The 16,179-nt window shown below is 40.8% G+C and overlaps 1 protein-coding gene across 4 annotated transcripts; it reads left to right on the top strand.

The window, feature by feature from the left end:
- The first annotated feature begins 10,909 nt into the window (after window positions 1-10,909).
- On the top strand, window positions 10,910-14,851 carry LOC127768153 (GDP-mannose transporter GONST3-like). Of its 4 annotated transcripts, none has more exons than XM_052293687.1 (3): window positions 10,910-11,353; window positions 11,700-11,877; window positions 13,414-14,851. In XM_052293687.1, the coding sequence occupies exon 3, from the start codon at window positions 13,414-13,416 to the stop codon at window positions 14,521-14,523; it is 1,110 nt and encodes a 369-aa protein (XP_052149647.1). In that variant the 5' UTR covers window positions 10,910-11,353; window positions 11,700-11,877; the 3' UTR covers window positions 14,524-14,851. The 4 variants fall into 4 exon arrangements, with proteins under 4 accessions (XP_052149647.1, XP_052149646.1, XP_052149648.1 ...); XM_052293686.1 differs by having other exon boundaries at window positions 11,697-11,877; XM_052293688.1 differs by having other exon boundaries at window positions 10,913-11,048; window positions 11,697-11,877.
- Window positions 14,852-16,179: the final 1,328 nt, after the last annotated feature.

Genomic DNA, 16,179 nt, shown 5'->3' with positions numbered 1-16,179 from the left:
TACTAACAATCTTCGAATGTGTCTCTACTGACCTAATCTTTATCATATCTTTAGCAAGACTACATAAAGCTGTTAACACCTCATTGAAGTACCGGCTTACTGTCTCACCGGATCGTTTGACCCAGAATCCAATCACACGATTTCTTAAATTGTGACCAACTGTGTGCAGGAACATAGCTAATTGTTCTTCCACTGAGACATGAATTGTGTCACATAGTAGGCCATTATCACGTAATTTGTATACAAGCTTCCAGAACACTTCTTTACTCATCCGAAGTTGATTGATGCAATCTATATCATTCCCATTGTACAGCTCATCTAATCTTGTTTGCCTTATTAGATCCCTATCCACCAATGGATCATATTTCCTTGGAGGTCGTCTATTTCTTAAACGGCGTCGCCAACGAACAGCTGCCAACACAACAGCTAAAACACCCAATGTTCTAGTTCGTTGCTGGACAATAAATCGATGAGTAGGATCCAGATCCATCGATCTGACCATCGGTTGAGAAATAGAATAAGAAAGAAGTGAAAAAAATGCACATACATGTATAATACAATGGGCACAACATTGATTTATTCTAGTAAGTACGTATGTTCAGATCCTTAAAATTACCAAGAAAACAGCAATGGGAAAGAAAAAAATAAACTTGAGAATGTGCTCTTACCTTGAAACACCAATCTGCCAACAGATCTTTTGTAGGGGAGGCTCCCAGTATGAGTGAAAACAGAGAGAGAGAGAGAGAGAGAGAGGGGCGGAGGATCTGGATCCTCTTTTCAGATTCTCTTTCTTTGCTCAAACAGATCAATCACCAACATGCTGATCTAGTTGCATGCAAGGGATTCAGCATGAGAATGAGAATCCAATCACCGATCTACAAGCTGGAGTGGATTCCCAGTCTCCACTGTTGCTGCCATGAACAGATCGACTGTGATATTTCTTCACTTCTCAGAGCAAGAAGGGGAAAGTGATGCCCTTTTTTTTACTTCGTCAGTACATGGGGTGATTAATACTCAGGCAACTGGAGAGGTTGGCTCAGGCGACCAATTTCCTAGGCCTGACTCAGGCGTGCGCACTCAGGCAAGTTTTATCAGGCCAATATCTTCAGGGCACCAACCAAACACAACTCAGGCAAGTCACAGGCTTGGACTTAGGTCAGGCATATTTGCTCAGGGTAGCAACCAAACAAGCCCTAAAGTCAAAATATCTTATAGCCTGAAATGGAGAGAGTAACAACAATGTTTGAACGAGCTCCTTAGGATAAGGGCTCCTTCAAGCAAGAAAAGGAATTGTGAATGCGTCTAATTAAGAAGGGTAAGCAATTAATTCCGAGTTAGAGCTAGGGACAAATTTACGGTGTGTTCGCTAATGGGGTTTGGGAACCCATCTCCTCCGCACGGAAAATGGAACAGTCCATTAGCGCGTGATTAATTAAGTATTAGCTAATTTTTTTTCCTTCGAAAATGGATTTATTTGATTTTTTTAAAGCAACTTTCGTATATAAACTTTTTGCAAAAAACACACCGTTTAGCGGTTTGAAAAGTGTGCGCGCGGAAAACGAGGGAGGGAGGTTGGGAACCTAGGGCAAAGAACACAGCCTTAGAGTATACCGAATCACTGGTGGAGAAACTGTCTTTACTCTCGGTTTGTAACACCCTGTAGTCCTGGTTTTCCAACCGGCCGGGTGAAATAACCGGTAGTAAAGTTGTATCTTTAGTCCCGGTTGGTGTTATCAAACGGGACTAAAGAGAGGGTAGGGGCAGTCCCGGTAGGTCCATTTTCTTTTTATTTTCTCCCAAATCGAGTGCCATGTATATATCCAAATCAAACACCAAATCTCCAAATCGAGTGCCATGCATATACCCAAATCCTCAAATCAAAACAACATCCCAAATCATTCACATCACAAATCCTAAGTTACTTACACACAAATCAAATACTCCCCCGTCCCAAAAAAAAGACAAACCCTAGGTTTCCGTGTCCAACGTTTAACCGTCCGTCTTATTTGAAAAAATTATGAAAAAAATAAAAAGATAAGTCAAGCATAAAGTATTAATCATGTTTTATCATCTAACAACAATGAAAATACTAATTATAAAAAAATTCATATAAGACAGACAGTCAAACGTTGGACATGGAAACCCAGGGTTTGTCTTTTTTTGGGACGGAGGGAGTACATCACAAATCTTAAAAACATACACACAAATCAAATACATCACAGATCGATTATACATCTCAGATCGATGCAATGAATCACAAATTGTACAAAAAGAAATTATACATCTCTCAATCACAAATTATCAAAAAAAAAAGCCGGAGAGAACCGGCGCGCTGCCGCTCGCCATGGCTGCTACTTGCCACGGCCGGCGCCTGCCGCCCCGTGCACGGCCCCCGCTGCCCACCGCCGCGCGCGCTGCCCCGCCGCCCGTTGGCCGCCGCCGCTGGCCGCCTGCCCGCTGCCGGATGTGAGGAGGAGAGGGGAGTGGAGGAGGAGGAAGGAGATTCGAGGGGTTGGAGGATATCCGATCTTATCTAAATATCTCGGTGAGGAGGAAGTCTTGTCTGGGACTTAACCGATCATATATGGGAGAGAAATATTTACTCACGGTTGGAGACTCCAACCGGGACTAAAGATGGATGTTTAGTCCCGGTTGGTAATTAAACTTTAGTTCGGTCGGTAGTATCAACCGAAACTAAAGATCCTCGCCCCCTGGCATGCCTCTGACAGGCCATGAACCGGGACTAAAAATGATCTTTAGTCCCGATTGGTAACACCAACCGGGACTAAAGATCAAAATTTTTATAACCGATTGCTTTTAGTCCCGGTTCTTATTAGAATCGAGACTATTGTAGAAAACAGCTGACCAAGCAAATATCACTTTTCCAGCAGTGAATGAGGGCTTGGTCTCTAGCAATTTTACACCGATCGATCTAGTGGGGGCAAATGCATCCTTATCCATTTTTAATTTCTCATTCTATGACACTCGCCCCCACGTACTCACTCATTTTAATTCCTGCGGATGCCCTTGCTCTGAGTTCAATCCAACACGGAATTACCGTACCTCTCCTACTTTAAATTGCTAAGGCAATAAAAATCTATTAGGTGTGTGATATGTATGATGGTTATCACCTTACGGCTAGGTTGATTATATTGCCGTGGGAGCTGCCCATGCATGGTGGGAATTCTGTTGTAGGCATAATTATTTTGGAGTATCATTTAGAGTCGACAAGGGTCATATACGGTGTTTGGTAATAATCACAAACTAAAGGTTAGGAAAACTCTTTTGATAGGAGGTTGGGACTCGTGTCATTCACACACACACACACACATATATATATATATATATATATATATATATATATATGTATATATATATATATATAATTACTCTCTCTATTCTATAATAAATTAATATAATACGTGATGTGACGAATCATTGTAACACGAATCTAACGAGACGTACATGTCCTGATTCATCGACAAACGGATATAAAGCTAGATAAACTCTTTGAATCGAAACAAGAAGGCATGGTGACGAGTCAATAGATCCACCCCACATGTTTTTGTGACCCAGTAGTTCTATTGTATAGATATTTACACCAAATATGTAATCTATATATGCAAGATTAGCTGGTGCGCACAGGGATTTAATTAGTTCTATCTCTACAAACGGTGCATTAAACAGTCACTTGCAAAATAGAATATATGCATCTAGAATTTCCTAATATTCAAGAAATGTTACAATCATTTTAAGGGGCAATGCAATTTTACTTCGGATCACTTAATTTGATTGCGGACTTGCAGTGCCAAGTGGTACTCCCTCATTCTCAACTTCTAGAAGTAGTACTCCCCCACCAACCACTTCTCTATACTAAAAATGTTAGTAGTTGTGGTGTCCATTCTCACGTCACACCTCTACTGCTGACATGTGGGCCCTATAATCTATGCTACATCACCTTTCAATGCATGAGTCATCTCCCGTTTCACTATTGGTTCTTCCCAAATTTCAAAATCACCTACTTATTCAATAAGGAGAATCATAATATTACTTAAACTACATAAATCTACATAAATGCTTATTAATTGATTCAATAAGGTAGAAATTCAATTTGTTTTCCGTTGCAACGCACGGGCTCTAGGCTAGTTATTTACTAACTTTCACCAAATTTTGCTCTCGATTGCTCTCCTGCGAATCCCTAAACACCCATAATTTAATGTGAGGTGCTGAGGTTGTTCGGTAGGTTAAAACTGTTGTGTGCGACACTATTTGTGCTGGCTACAATGCAACTACAAATTAAGTAGCTGAATTACCACATTTCTAGTATTTAATTAATTCCCTTCATCTTAATCTCTTATAGAGTAGAAAAGATATACTCCATCCATACTCGTAAAGGAAGTCGTTTTGGACAGCGACACGGTCTTTAAAACATAACTTTGACTTCTTGTTTCTATAAAAATATTTATTGAAAAGTGATATATGTATACCTTTATGAAAATATTTTTCAAGACAAATCTATTCATATAATTTTTACATTTTTAAACTCAACAACTCGAGAGTTATTCATGATTTATATTTCCAATGTTTGACTTAAACATTGTCATAAATGATTTCTTTTACGAGTACGGAGGGAGTAAGTGATTATATTTTGAGGCGGAGAGTATAACTTTAGCATATATATATATATACACACATATATCCAGCTGGGAAAAAATGAAGTGTGTATATATATATAATAATATATATATGTATGATGGGACAGATGAAGACGAAGATCGTGATCCTTAATTTAATTTCGTCCTCGCAAAAACAAATAAATGAAGGAAGGACTTAATCAGATCCCATATGAGACTTCGACGATGGTAAATAAATTACTGGTTTCCGTCAGATTTGGCAAGTCTAAAATGGGATTAATAACAAGATGGAGATCTCAGTGGAGATGCGGACGCACGGAAAGAGTCACAAGTAGGACATGACTGTGGGGAAAGTTTCATACTCCTATATATCTGGTCCCTGCTGGGACAACCTGATCAGGTGATGTTATCTTTTTTGTTATTGGATTTGACAGCATTAATACGTGTACCAGAAAGATGCAGTTGTACTACTTGAAGGGAGCACTAGGATCTGATCTCACCCCCAAAAAAATAGGGGGCAAAAAACAGAGCCACCTGTGAATGATGGGATTAGAGACATACTACGTACGTATGACCCGGCCAGCCCTGCTCCCTCCGTTCCTTAAAAAAAAAACAAATCCTAGTTTCCGTGCCTAACGTTTAACCGTTCATCTTATTTAAAAAAATTATAAAAAAAAATTAAAAAGACAAGTCACGCACAAAGTATTAATTATGTTTTATCATCTAACAACAATGAAAATACAAATTATAAAAAAATTCATATAAGACGGACAGTCAAAGTTGGACATAGAAACCCAGAGTTTGCCTTTTTTTTAGACGGAGGGAGTATGATTTTTAGTTTGAACCAACTGCACTTTTTCGTTCTACACATGTTTTTTCTTGTCTTTGTTGCAGCCCTAGAAATTTTGTTTCCCCTAATTAACTATTATACATCCTCAAAGATAGAGTACTTGTTGTATATATGTCCTCCCGAATGTATACGAATATAATTAAGTTGCATATATATGTGGCTATTGTATGTAGGCATGTCATTAATTCCCGTAGTCTTTTTTTAAAAAACAAAATGGATATGCTAATTGCCACTTGCTCGCATGGGATGTCGACCAAAAGCTTACCATTATTCCGCAGATATATAGGTTCTCTGTCCCCAAACTTTACACCTGGAACTGTAGTGATGCCGTCCTTGTGGGGGTTAAAATGTATTTACTACTTTAGTAATTGATCAGTCCTTCAGTTCCAGTGAAACTAATGTCTTTCAACACCGCACGCCCAGTGTATTTTACATACAGCTAATAAAATCTGTTATGTAAAACCAACATTTCATTTATTTACAACTGCCTCCATCGTCCTGCATGTTTTATTGTTTCTTTAATCAAAGTAGAGAACATGAACTGCATTGTTTCTTTAATAAAATAACTTTTCATAGTTTATGGGCTTGTTCTGTTTGTTCCCAAAATTTGGCATTAATATCCCCCAAAAAATTGGCACACTTTGGCATTACCATTTTTTTTTTGGCAATGTTGGATGTGCTTGGTTTGCCACCTTTCTAGAATTTGGTTATGAGATGTTGGTTGAAAAGAAATGCTCTCATTTTTGACAATGTCCAACCATCTTTCAATACTTGGAAAGCTGATTTCAAGGAGGATTTTGCTCTTCTTGTGCATAGAGTGAAGGAGGAGGATAGACCTAGATATCAATCATGGATTGACAACATTTTTTAAAATTTTCCTCTTTTGTATATATATATTTTGTAATTTTCCTGTAACTCCTGTTCATATATTAATATATTTACCACACAGTAGGAGCCTCTCCTACTATTTAAGGTAAAAAAAAAGAAGGAACTTCTGAAAACACTAAATTTTGGTAGAGTGATAATGGCAAAAAATGTTTGATTTGTTAACTTATCAAATTTTGGTAAAACAAAAAATCGTAGGGTCGATATATATATATATATATATATATATATATATATATATATATATATATATATATATATATATATATATATATATATATATATATATATATGTGTGTGTGTGTGTGTGTGTGTGTGTGTGTGTGTGTGTGTATATGATCATACCAGAGACAAACTTAAGAACTTAGGACTCTTTTAATATTAATTACATATAGATCAAAGATGCACACGCTCCTAACAATGTTCTTGTTGGACTCCAATAAGATTAGGAACAAAATTAGCTTATATGCGCATAAAAATGATAGGGAAATTTCGTAGATTAATTATGGTGTTTTGTTGGATCTTTATGCCCATAAAATAGCTATTTTTTTGTTTACTAGTAAAATATATTGGACACAATAAGTACATATTTGAACCCCTGTGTTATATAACATGTTTAAAATTTGCAAATAGTATTCCTGAACATTGAAAGAACTGTGGCATGCAGGAAATATATAATATTAATATATGTGTGTGTGTACGCGCACGTGCGAGGGGGGTCAGTCATATAATATTCCCTCCCACACACACACACACACACACACACACACGCACACACACACACACATATATATATATATATATATATATATATATATATATATATATATATATATATATATATATATATATATATATATATATATATATGCATGTGAGCCTGATTGAGATTACAAAGATAATAAACTAAAGCCTATCACCGATAGGTCTTATCGGTGATGGGCTTAAAATAAATGCACGGGTCTTTTTTACAAGTATATTTTTGTCGGTGTTTATTTTAACCTGCTAGAGATGACGACACTGTGACGGTCTATAAGCCCCATGCACGGGAAAGGCCGTTACAGATAAGTAGTTCTGTACTAGAGTGTGATTTTTTTAAAAGAAGAATTTCTTCACTTGCTCTCATTACATGCACTAACACGAGGACCACCATGCCCTGTATGTCAGTGAGCAAGTAATTAAGAGATTTAACTAAAGCTGGTATATATAATTTACGAGGAAAAACCAAAGGATCACAGAAAATAACTGCAGGCCTGCAGCCTTGCCGACCGGCTGCAAATATGCAACTTGCAAGAGGCCCACAATTAACCGATGCAAATGCGTGTAGCAGATGTGTGTATAAATCAGTCGTCACCCACTACTGGTACGTGCTGGCCTTAATAATGCTATGATGCATCACACATCGGGTCGAAAGTACACAGGTCCCCCTGCAGCCCCTGCAAGTTTTTCTTTTTTTACTTTTCTAACTTGCTCACAATTTTCTACTTCTCCTAGCTACTTTCCTACTACGTACTACGTGGTAGTACTGATTGATCGATCAGTTCTCTGCTGGCCGATCAAACGAGTTGATGAGCAGATGTGTGCGCGCGCATCGAGCAAAGCTAGCGGCATCATCGATCGATCAGGACCACAATAATTATTCGATCTCTGCAAATACGAACTAAGGACAGTCCAATCCTCGTAGGGTCGCACAGGGGCAGTGCTTGTCCCAGATTAGCATTGGCACCTGATCAATGTGTATGTCCTTGTCAGTTAGACGCTTACATCTCCCAGAAATTTCCCTCTCTTTTCATTGCGAGATCTATGAGTGCCCTCTTCTTTTTTTATCAGGCCCACTGATCACATTCACACTAGCTCGGCCAGCCAGCAGCTGCTCCCACATGGAAAACTAAGGCATCAGCAGGGTTAATTCTGGAGTTATGCATTTGCTAGATTGGCTTAGCATGCAACCGTTCAACTGAGAAATCATCAGGTGCGTGCGTATATGTGTGCGTGGGACAAAGCCAACGGCAAAGCGTCACATCTCACGACAATCTGGGCGCAGAAGGGCACCACGTACTGCTCGAATTTTGGAACCACACGTACATTTTATCGACTGACGAACAACGTCGACCGAATAGCCAGGAATCATGTGATCGATGAGTTTGGGGTCATGAGAGCCCCATGTACATTGGATGTTCTGAATAAGCTCATCATTATGCTGGAGCTAATGTACGTACGGAGTATCAAACAAAATTGCTGAATGGAGATGAGATGTGATCGAGTGCTGGCACAAAACGAGTATGTGTCGTCGATTTCCTTTTCCTTGCACGGATCGGAGCAGAAATCAAGCTAGCTAGCATCCTGACAGTTCTCTGACTTCTCTCCTATAAATAAACCAGTCAAACTAAATAGACCCAATAGATGTTTGCCGTTGGAGTTTGGAGATAATTTCTCCATTCACTACTGGAAAAATGATCCTTGCTGGGTCGGCTGATTTCCATAATAGTCCCGGTTCTAATAAGAATCAGGACTAAAGATTGTTTTTAGTCCCGGTTGATACTACCAACCGGGACTATAAAGATCATATTTAGTCCCAGTTCATCCCCTGTCAGAGGCCTGTCAGGGGGCCAAGGATCTTTAGTCCGGTTGATACTACCAACCGGGACTAAAGATTACCAGTCCCGGTTGGTACTAAGTAAAGACCATTTAGAAATCAATCATCACGGGAGTAAATATTTCTCTCCCATCTCTGATCGGTTAAGTCCCAGACGAAACTTTCCTCCTCACTGAGATATTTAGATAAGATTGGATCGATCACATCCCCTCTCCTCCTAACCCCTCAGATCCCCTTTCTTCTCCTCCCCCCTCCTCCCCTCTCCTCCCCCTCCTCCCCTCCCATCCAGCGGTCGGCGGTGGCCAGCGGGGCCACGCCCGGCGGGGGCGCGCACGGGTGTGGAGAGCGACGGCAGGCGGGGCCGCGCACGAGCGTGGCGAGCGGCAGTAGGCGGGGCCGCGCGCGGTGACAGTGGCCGTGGTAGGTGGCAGCGTCCGTTTTTTTTTATATATAATTTGTGATTTCCTGAGATGTATAATTTGTTTTTTTAAACTTATGATTTATTGCATGGATCTGAGATGTATTTGATTTGTGTATAATTTTTTTAGGATTTGTGATGTATTTGATTTGTGTGTATAAGTAACTTAGGATTTGTAATGTGAATGATTTGGGATGATACTTTGATTTGGGGATTTAGGGTTTGATTTGAGAATATGTATGGCACTTGATTTAGGAGAAAATACAGGGATTAACATATTATAAGACTTTTTAGCATTGCCTATATTTATATTGTTGTTAATGAATTTAGACATATATATATATATATGCATAGATTCATTAACATATATATGAATGTGGGCAATGCTAGAAAGTCTTATAATATGAAACGGAGGGAGTAGCAAAGAAACAATGAAAAAAAAGAAAAGAGGAGATTCAACTTTACTCCGGTTATTTCACCCGGGATTAAAGATGGGAATCTTTACTCCTAGTTCCCAACCGGGAGTAAAAACGGTTACCCCAGTAGTGATTTGTCCTTAACCCTTGCCACATACAAAGAAGAAGAAGAAAAAGAAGAAGAAGAAGAAGAAGAAAATTCATGTGTATCCCTGAGATTGCATGTGTTTGTGATATATATACATGCAAGTATTCTTAAACTGAGCTGAATAAAACTTTTTTTTTTGCGTGGTGAATAAAACTAATTTGATCCATCAGTTGACCTGTGTGTGTCTATATCCTCATCTCCCAACTTCCCCAGCCCTAATTGAGCACATGCAAGCTACTAGCACACACTATCCACGTACTCCAGTACAGAAGTACTACGCTCTAATTAAATACTACTATTAGTTAAACTCCCTGATGAGGCCAGTTAGCACGGAGAGCAGTGCTAGCTAGCCCAGAGAGAGTTAAGAAGGCCCATCTTTGGAGGGGGTTGGCATCCTACACTCTAGCTAGCCCACAGTCCGCTGCCGGCTGCCGGCCAGCGCGCGCGTGCAAGTCTGCAAGCAAAGAGTTTTCAGATGCAGATCGAAGCACCGCAAGAAAATTTAATTTTATCCCCACCAAACTACTGCCACCAAGGGTGATGAATCGCATCTCGCACCAACAAGTCCGCCGTCCGCGCGTCGTCAAATCACACCCTGCAGCGCCGCCTGCGATATGAGCTGCCGCGACGGCGCGGCGGCTGCCGGCCCGGTCGTCGTCGTCGTCCGCCCGCGCGTGCTGGCTCTGCAGCCCCCGCCGCAGTAGTGGGACCGCGCGTGCTGGGTCGGGGAAGCCCGCGCAGGCCTGTCACGCCGCCACGATCCCACGAGCCCACCCACAACGTAACACGAGCCGATGCGTTTTCACTCGGCCTACATGGGCTGACGCTGCGGCCTGCTTCGGCTTTGGGCATCCCGCGGCCCATCTTCTGCGAGCCCCCCGGGAACGTGCGGCCCGCGTGATAATCCGGTGGATATGGGTCCACGGGTTTTCCTCTCCTCTTCCCATCGCATCCGCATCTCGGCATCTCGCGTCGCGACCCGCGACCCGCGGCGGCGCGTCCCGAATGGCGGCCGATCGCCCGCTCGCGAGGGTTGATGAGATAGCAAGGCGCCATTTCCAAATATTTCGATCCGCAGCGTAATCTCTCTCGCGTGCGCCGGTGCGCGATCCCCTCCCTCCCTCCTCCTCCTCCTCCTCCTCAATCCCCCAGATCGCGTGCGCCGCGGGCTCTCCCCGCGTTGACTCTCCAGCATCTAGATCCGCGCCTGCGCTCCCGACGAGGTCGGCCGGTCTACGGTCACCCTCGTGGTTTCCATTGACTTGTTTTTCTTTTCTTTTTCTTTTTCTTCCCCTCTTCTCCCCAACCTCGCAACAAAATCGGCGGCTATCCTCGTGTTTCTTCTTCGCTCCGTGGCCGCAGAATCCCCCACCGCTGTTCTTGCGGCGCCGGTGTTCGTTTGAAAGGTGAGGACTCGATCTGCTTGCCGTTTCTCCTTCTGGGCAGGGGCTGGTAGGCATGGAATGCGATCTTGGGTGGTCCATGGAGGGATTGATGGATTGATAGTTACATGGAGTTTATTGGTGTACTTAGATTGGTGGGGGATCAATTATTTCTTGAGTTCTGGTTGTGCACGAAACCTCTATTTAAATCGAAGTTTTCCTATTCATGGTGATGGGGTTGCTCCTACCTAACAAATCGATACTCCTTGCTCTGCTTATTCTCGCTCTTTATTTAATGGGCAGCATGTATTTCATGACGCATCCGTCGGCGGCGACGAACTAATTTTCAGTTCTTTATGTGATTCAGCAGTTGGCTGCGCTGTCCTGGGAGGCCTCAGCAGCAGCAGCAGCAGCAGCAGCGAGCTTTGCTCTTGTGAGCGCTTCGTGTGCTTGCAGCTGCGTTTTATTATTGCGTCTTGGAGCTGTCACGACGTGGTTGTTGAGAGGAATCTATCATCCCTTCACAGTTGCGAGGAAAGCTTCCTGTGGTATGTGTTGTGCTTTGTTTTCTTGTGGGCAACTGGCAGATTGCAATGGCATTATTAGGACCTTGTCCACCTTGACTTAGACAAACTGCGAATTAGGTGGTGTGACATGTGTTGATATTTTCTTTTCCAATCCTCTGATGCTTACAACCCGGTTGTGCTTGTGACGTGCCCCTACCTTTGTTTGACTTCAATGTGTAGTATAACATGGTTGTCCTGGTTAAGCTCATTACGTATTCCACATGAGCTATTTAGTTGATTGGGCGATGTGGTAGTTGCATACTAGTCGTCCTTTCTTCCCTTGTCACCTTTGGCGGCCTTGGCTTGCTTAAAAGGATACATATGCTTTTGTAACTAGAACATTTGTTGTTCAATTTGGATTATTTGATCCCATGGCGAATTCTCGGGCTAGCCGTTTCAAGGTATTTCTTTATCTTGCCTTGGATTCCTCAGTTGTGATCTTTCTTTGGTTGTCATCAGTTTGATGTGTTCTTACTCCTTTCTTGAAGTATTTCTGTTCGTGCTGTTCAGTTCTGTGATTTTGTCTGAAAACTTTATCTTTGTGCTTATCATCTGCCTGCTGTTTAATTTAATCCTTGACCTTCTTGAGTCCTTTCAATGCTTGTACTGAGTTTTTTGTTAATATACCGTGGAAAAACATATGGAAGCTTAGAGATCAATGTTGAGGGAGTTATTTTTATGAATCATGCTTTTCTTGTGTGTCTGTAAAGTTGAAATAGGGACATCTTTTTTGCTAAATATAGCTTAAAGAGGGATGGTATGACATGTGACTAGAGTTCCATGATTTCTTTTTCTGTATCTTCTCAGTGTTGTAAACTCATATTAGAATGAACATCATTTGACGAGCACACTTTGTTCTGTGTGGTAAATTAGCATCTTACATCTCACATATTGTGGATCAGGCCATATAACTTATTTATTTTTTGCAATATGTATGAATTGAAAGTGCTTTTTTTTTCTTCTTGCATACTTGATTCTAGCTAATCTAGAGAGTTTGATCACTCAGTATTGGATATGTCTACAGCTATATTTAGCTGGTGTTCAGAGCACTATTATGTTGATGTACATTTTGGCTTTCTGCTAACAAGTTTTGTACTATTTCTAGTCCAAAGTAGAGATCTTTTTAATAAGCCAAGTCTATATAACTGTGTGAGTGGAGCTAAAATGATGAGTATGGTGTAGTATGAAGCTTTGATTGGGATGTGAAAATCCATGGGTGGAATCAGGTGCATGGGGTCTATCAAGAATTTAGATAATTATTGTTAGTAAACATTTTTTAAGTGTTCCTCTGCTTTGTCCAGTACCATGGTATATTGTCACATTGCTATTAACTCTAAGAGCAAGATAAGGGCTAAAGATCAAATAGGTTCCAGCAATGCCAAATATTTCACCATGTTACAAACACCAAGATCGATTAAAGTTTCTAAGTATTTTGGTTTGTTCCATTTGTTTTTTGGCAGCTTCAGTATGGTTTTTGTGAGGTAACTTTTTATTGAATTTTTTTCTTTACATTGCCAGATGTCTAATCTATCAGAGCCCTCAAAAGAAGCTGCATCAGCTGATGATTCAAGTGCTGTCCAGAAAACTGGAGCATGGAGTAACACGTTGAACATTCTTCTGCAACAAGCTTCAGTCTATGGTGTGGCTGCTGGTTATTGCCTGTCAGCATCCCTGCTCTCCATTATCAACAAATGGGCAGTCATGAAATTTCCATACCCTGGAGCATTGACAGCTTTACAGTACTTCACTAGTGTTGTTGGAGTTCTCTTATGTGGACAACTAAAGCTTATTGAGCATGATGGCCTTAATTTGAGGACCATGTGGAAGTTCTTGCCTGCTGCGGTGATGTTCTACATCTCCATCTTCACAAACAGTGAACTTCTACTCCATGCCAATGTGGACACTTTCATCGTGTTTCGCTCAGCTGTGCCAATTTTTGTGGCCATTGGAGAGACCCTTTATCTTCACCAACCATGGCCATCACTCAAGACATGGCTTTCACTTTCAACTATACTTGGTGGAAGTGTGATCTATGTTTTCACAGACAACCAGTTCACTGTGACTGCTTACACCTGGGCAGTGGCATATCTTGCAAGCATGTCCATTGACTTTGTCTACATCAAGCACGTTGTCATGACCATTGGCCTGAACACATGGGGCCTTGTGCTTTACAACAATCTGGAGGCTTTGATGCTCTTCCCTCTTGAGATGCTTCTAATGGGAGAGCTTAATCAGATGAAGGGCGACAGCGCTAAAGTGACAAACTGGCTTTCATCTGATGTCATTCTTCCTGTTGCTCTGTCTTGCTTGTTCGGGCTATCTATATCCTTCTTCGGGTTCTCCTGCAGACGGGCTATCTCGGCAACTGGATTTACCGTGCTCGGTATAGTGAACAAGCTCCTGACTGTTGTGATTAATCTCCTTATCTGGGACAAGCATGCCTCCTTTGTGGGAACAATTGGGCTCTTGATCTGCATGTCCGGTGGTGTTCTCTACCAGCAATCCACCACAAAATCAAAGGCCCCCAAGGCTGAGCCAAAAGAGGAGAATGATGAGGAGCAGCAGAAATTGCTGGAGATGCAGCAAGGGCTCGAAAGTAGCTCAACTCAGAAGCAAGCGTCATCTTAAGCCTGGTAGGAAATTTGGCGTCGATATCTTACTCTCAACCTCAAGACGGCTTCCCTGTATCATATTATGGGATGCTAAAGAAGAATCATTTGGCCAAAGGATGTTTGTTCGTCATGCTAGAATCCTGTAATGCTGTCGGCATGAAAAATCTCAGAGAAGACTTAATGTCACTTTAAAATTCTTTGTTTAGTGGTATACCGTAATTCATTTGTTAGACCTGTGGTAGGGTATCAATTATCAAAGAATCCTGAAACATACTCGAACAGAATACTCCGTATACAATATGCTGTTTCATTGATAATACAGGGTGGTTACCCTTTTCCATGCAGTATATTTGTTTTTGCTTTTCGTTTTGTGATGAAGGAAAATTATCTTTTGTACTCAAATTGCCTGTATATTCTGTATTCTGTATTGTGTTGAAGGCTTGAAGCAGGTTTTATCCTGAGTTACTCCTTACCTGTGCACTTCCAGGTCCTGGCTGGCGATCTAATTTTAGCCCTTCGACACTGAAAATGATCTCCTGTTTATTTTTTTTGGATTCAGGGATTCAGATTCAAGTGAACTCGGACTTAGCGTCGCGTTCACTGCCTTTGATGGGCCGTAATACGCATCGCGTAGGACGGGCCTATTCATTGGGCCTGCAACTTGCTCTGTTGTCACTTCGCCGCGGTGTTCTTCTCCACATCATCCTCTATAAAATCCACGTCGATTATGGATTTGCAGTAGGGATGAAAACGGCTAGAGAAAAATGATTATGAACATTGTTCGGAGCGGATAATTCTCAGATAATCCAGATACAAATACGATATAAGGTGAAACATACCTTATTTCTCTTTAATTCTAGACTTTCAACCTACCTCTTTATATTTTCTATTTTAATAGTAGCCCATCTCATGACACTATCCTGCACCAATAATATTATTTAAACTTTCAAATGTTTTTATAAATTATACTATAGTTTATATATTATAATATTAGTTAAACATGTGTTTATACCAACGCTGTTGTACATGTTAAACTTAATTAGCATTGTTTAGTTTATGATCAGACTTAGGCGGGAGTTCCCAACTCCTCACCCTCGTTTTCTGCACGCACGCTTTTCAAACTACTAAACGGTGCGTCTTTTGTAAAAAGTTTCTATACGAGAGTTACTTAAAAAATCATATTAATCCATTTTTGAAAAAAATAGTTAATACTTAATTAATCACGCGTTAATGCGAACATCGTTTTGTGTGCTGGGAAGGAGGAACCCCTCCTCCCGAATAAAGCCTTAATATAAAACAAGCTAATTATATGTGATGATACTTATTTCTATTAAAAGTTAAGACGGTTTTCGTGCTCTGAAAAATATTTGTTTCTATATTTGTGCCTTAGCATATTCGGTTCTTATTTGTATTTGAGGTAATTAATATTTATTTTTTGTATTCGAGCTATTCAAATTTATTTTTTTGTCCGACCGAAAAAAAACGAAAACAAATACATTAGGAGTATCATCTGTTTGTATCAGCTTTGTTTTCATCCTAGTATGTTGTATGCTGTTTTTTTTTTTCGATGGTGAGAACAATATGTGAATGTGATTACCATCGATTCATAAATTAATCGAGGTAGGGAAGAACACATTTTCTCGCAACGAAGGATAAGACTATCATATTTTTC

This window comes from Oryza glaberrima, chromosome 3, assembly GCF_000147395.1.
Source record: "Oryza glaberrima chromosome 3, OglaRS2, whole genome shotgun sequence".
Taxonomy (NCBI): Eukaryota; Viridiplantae; Streptophyta; class Magnoliopsida; order Poales; family Poaceae; genus Oryza; species Oryza glaberrima.
Note: the sequence above shows the minus strand (reverse complement) of the source record. Positions and strands in the feature narration are given on the sequence as shown.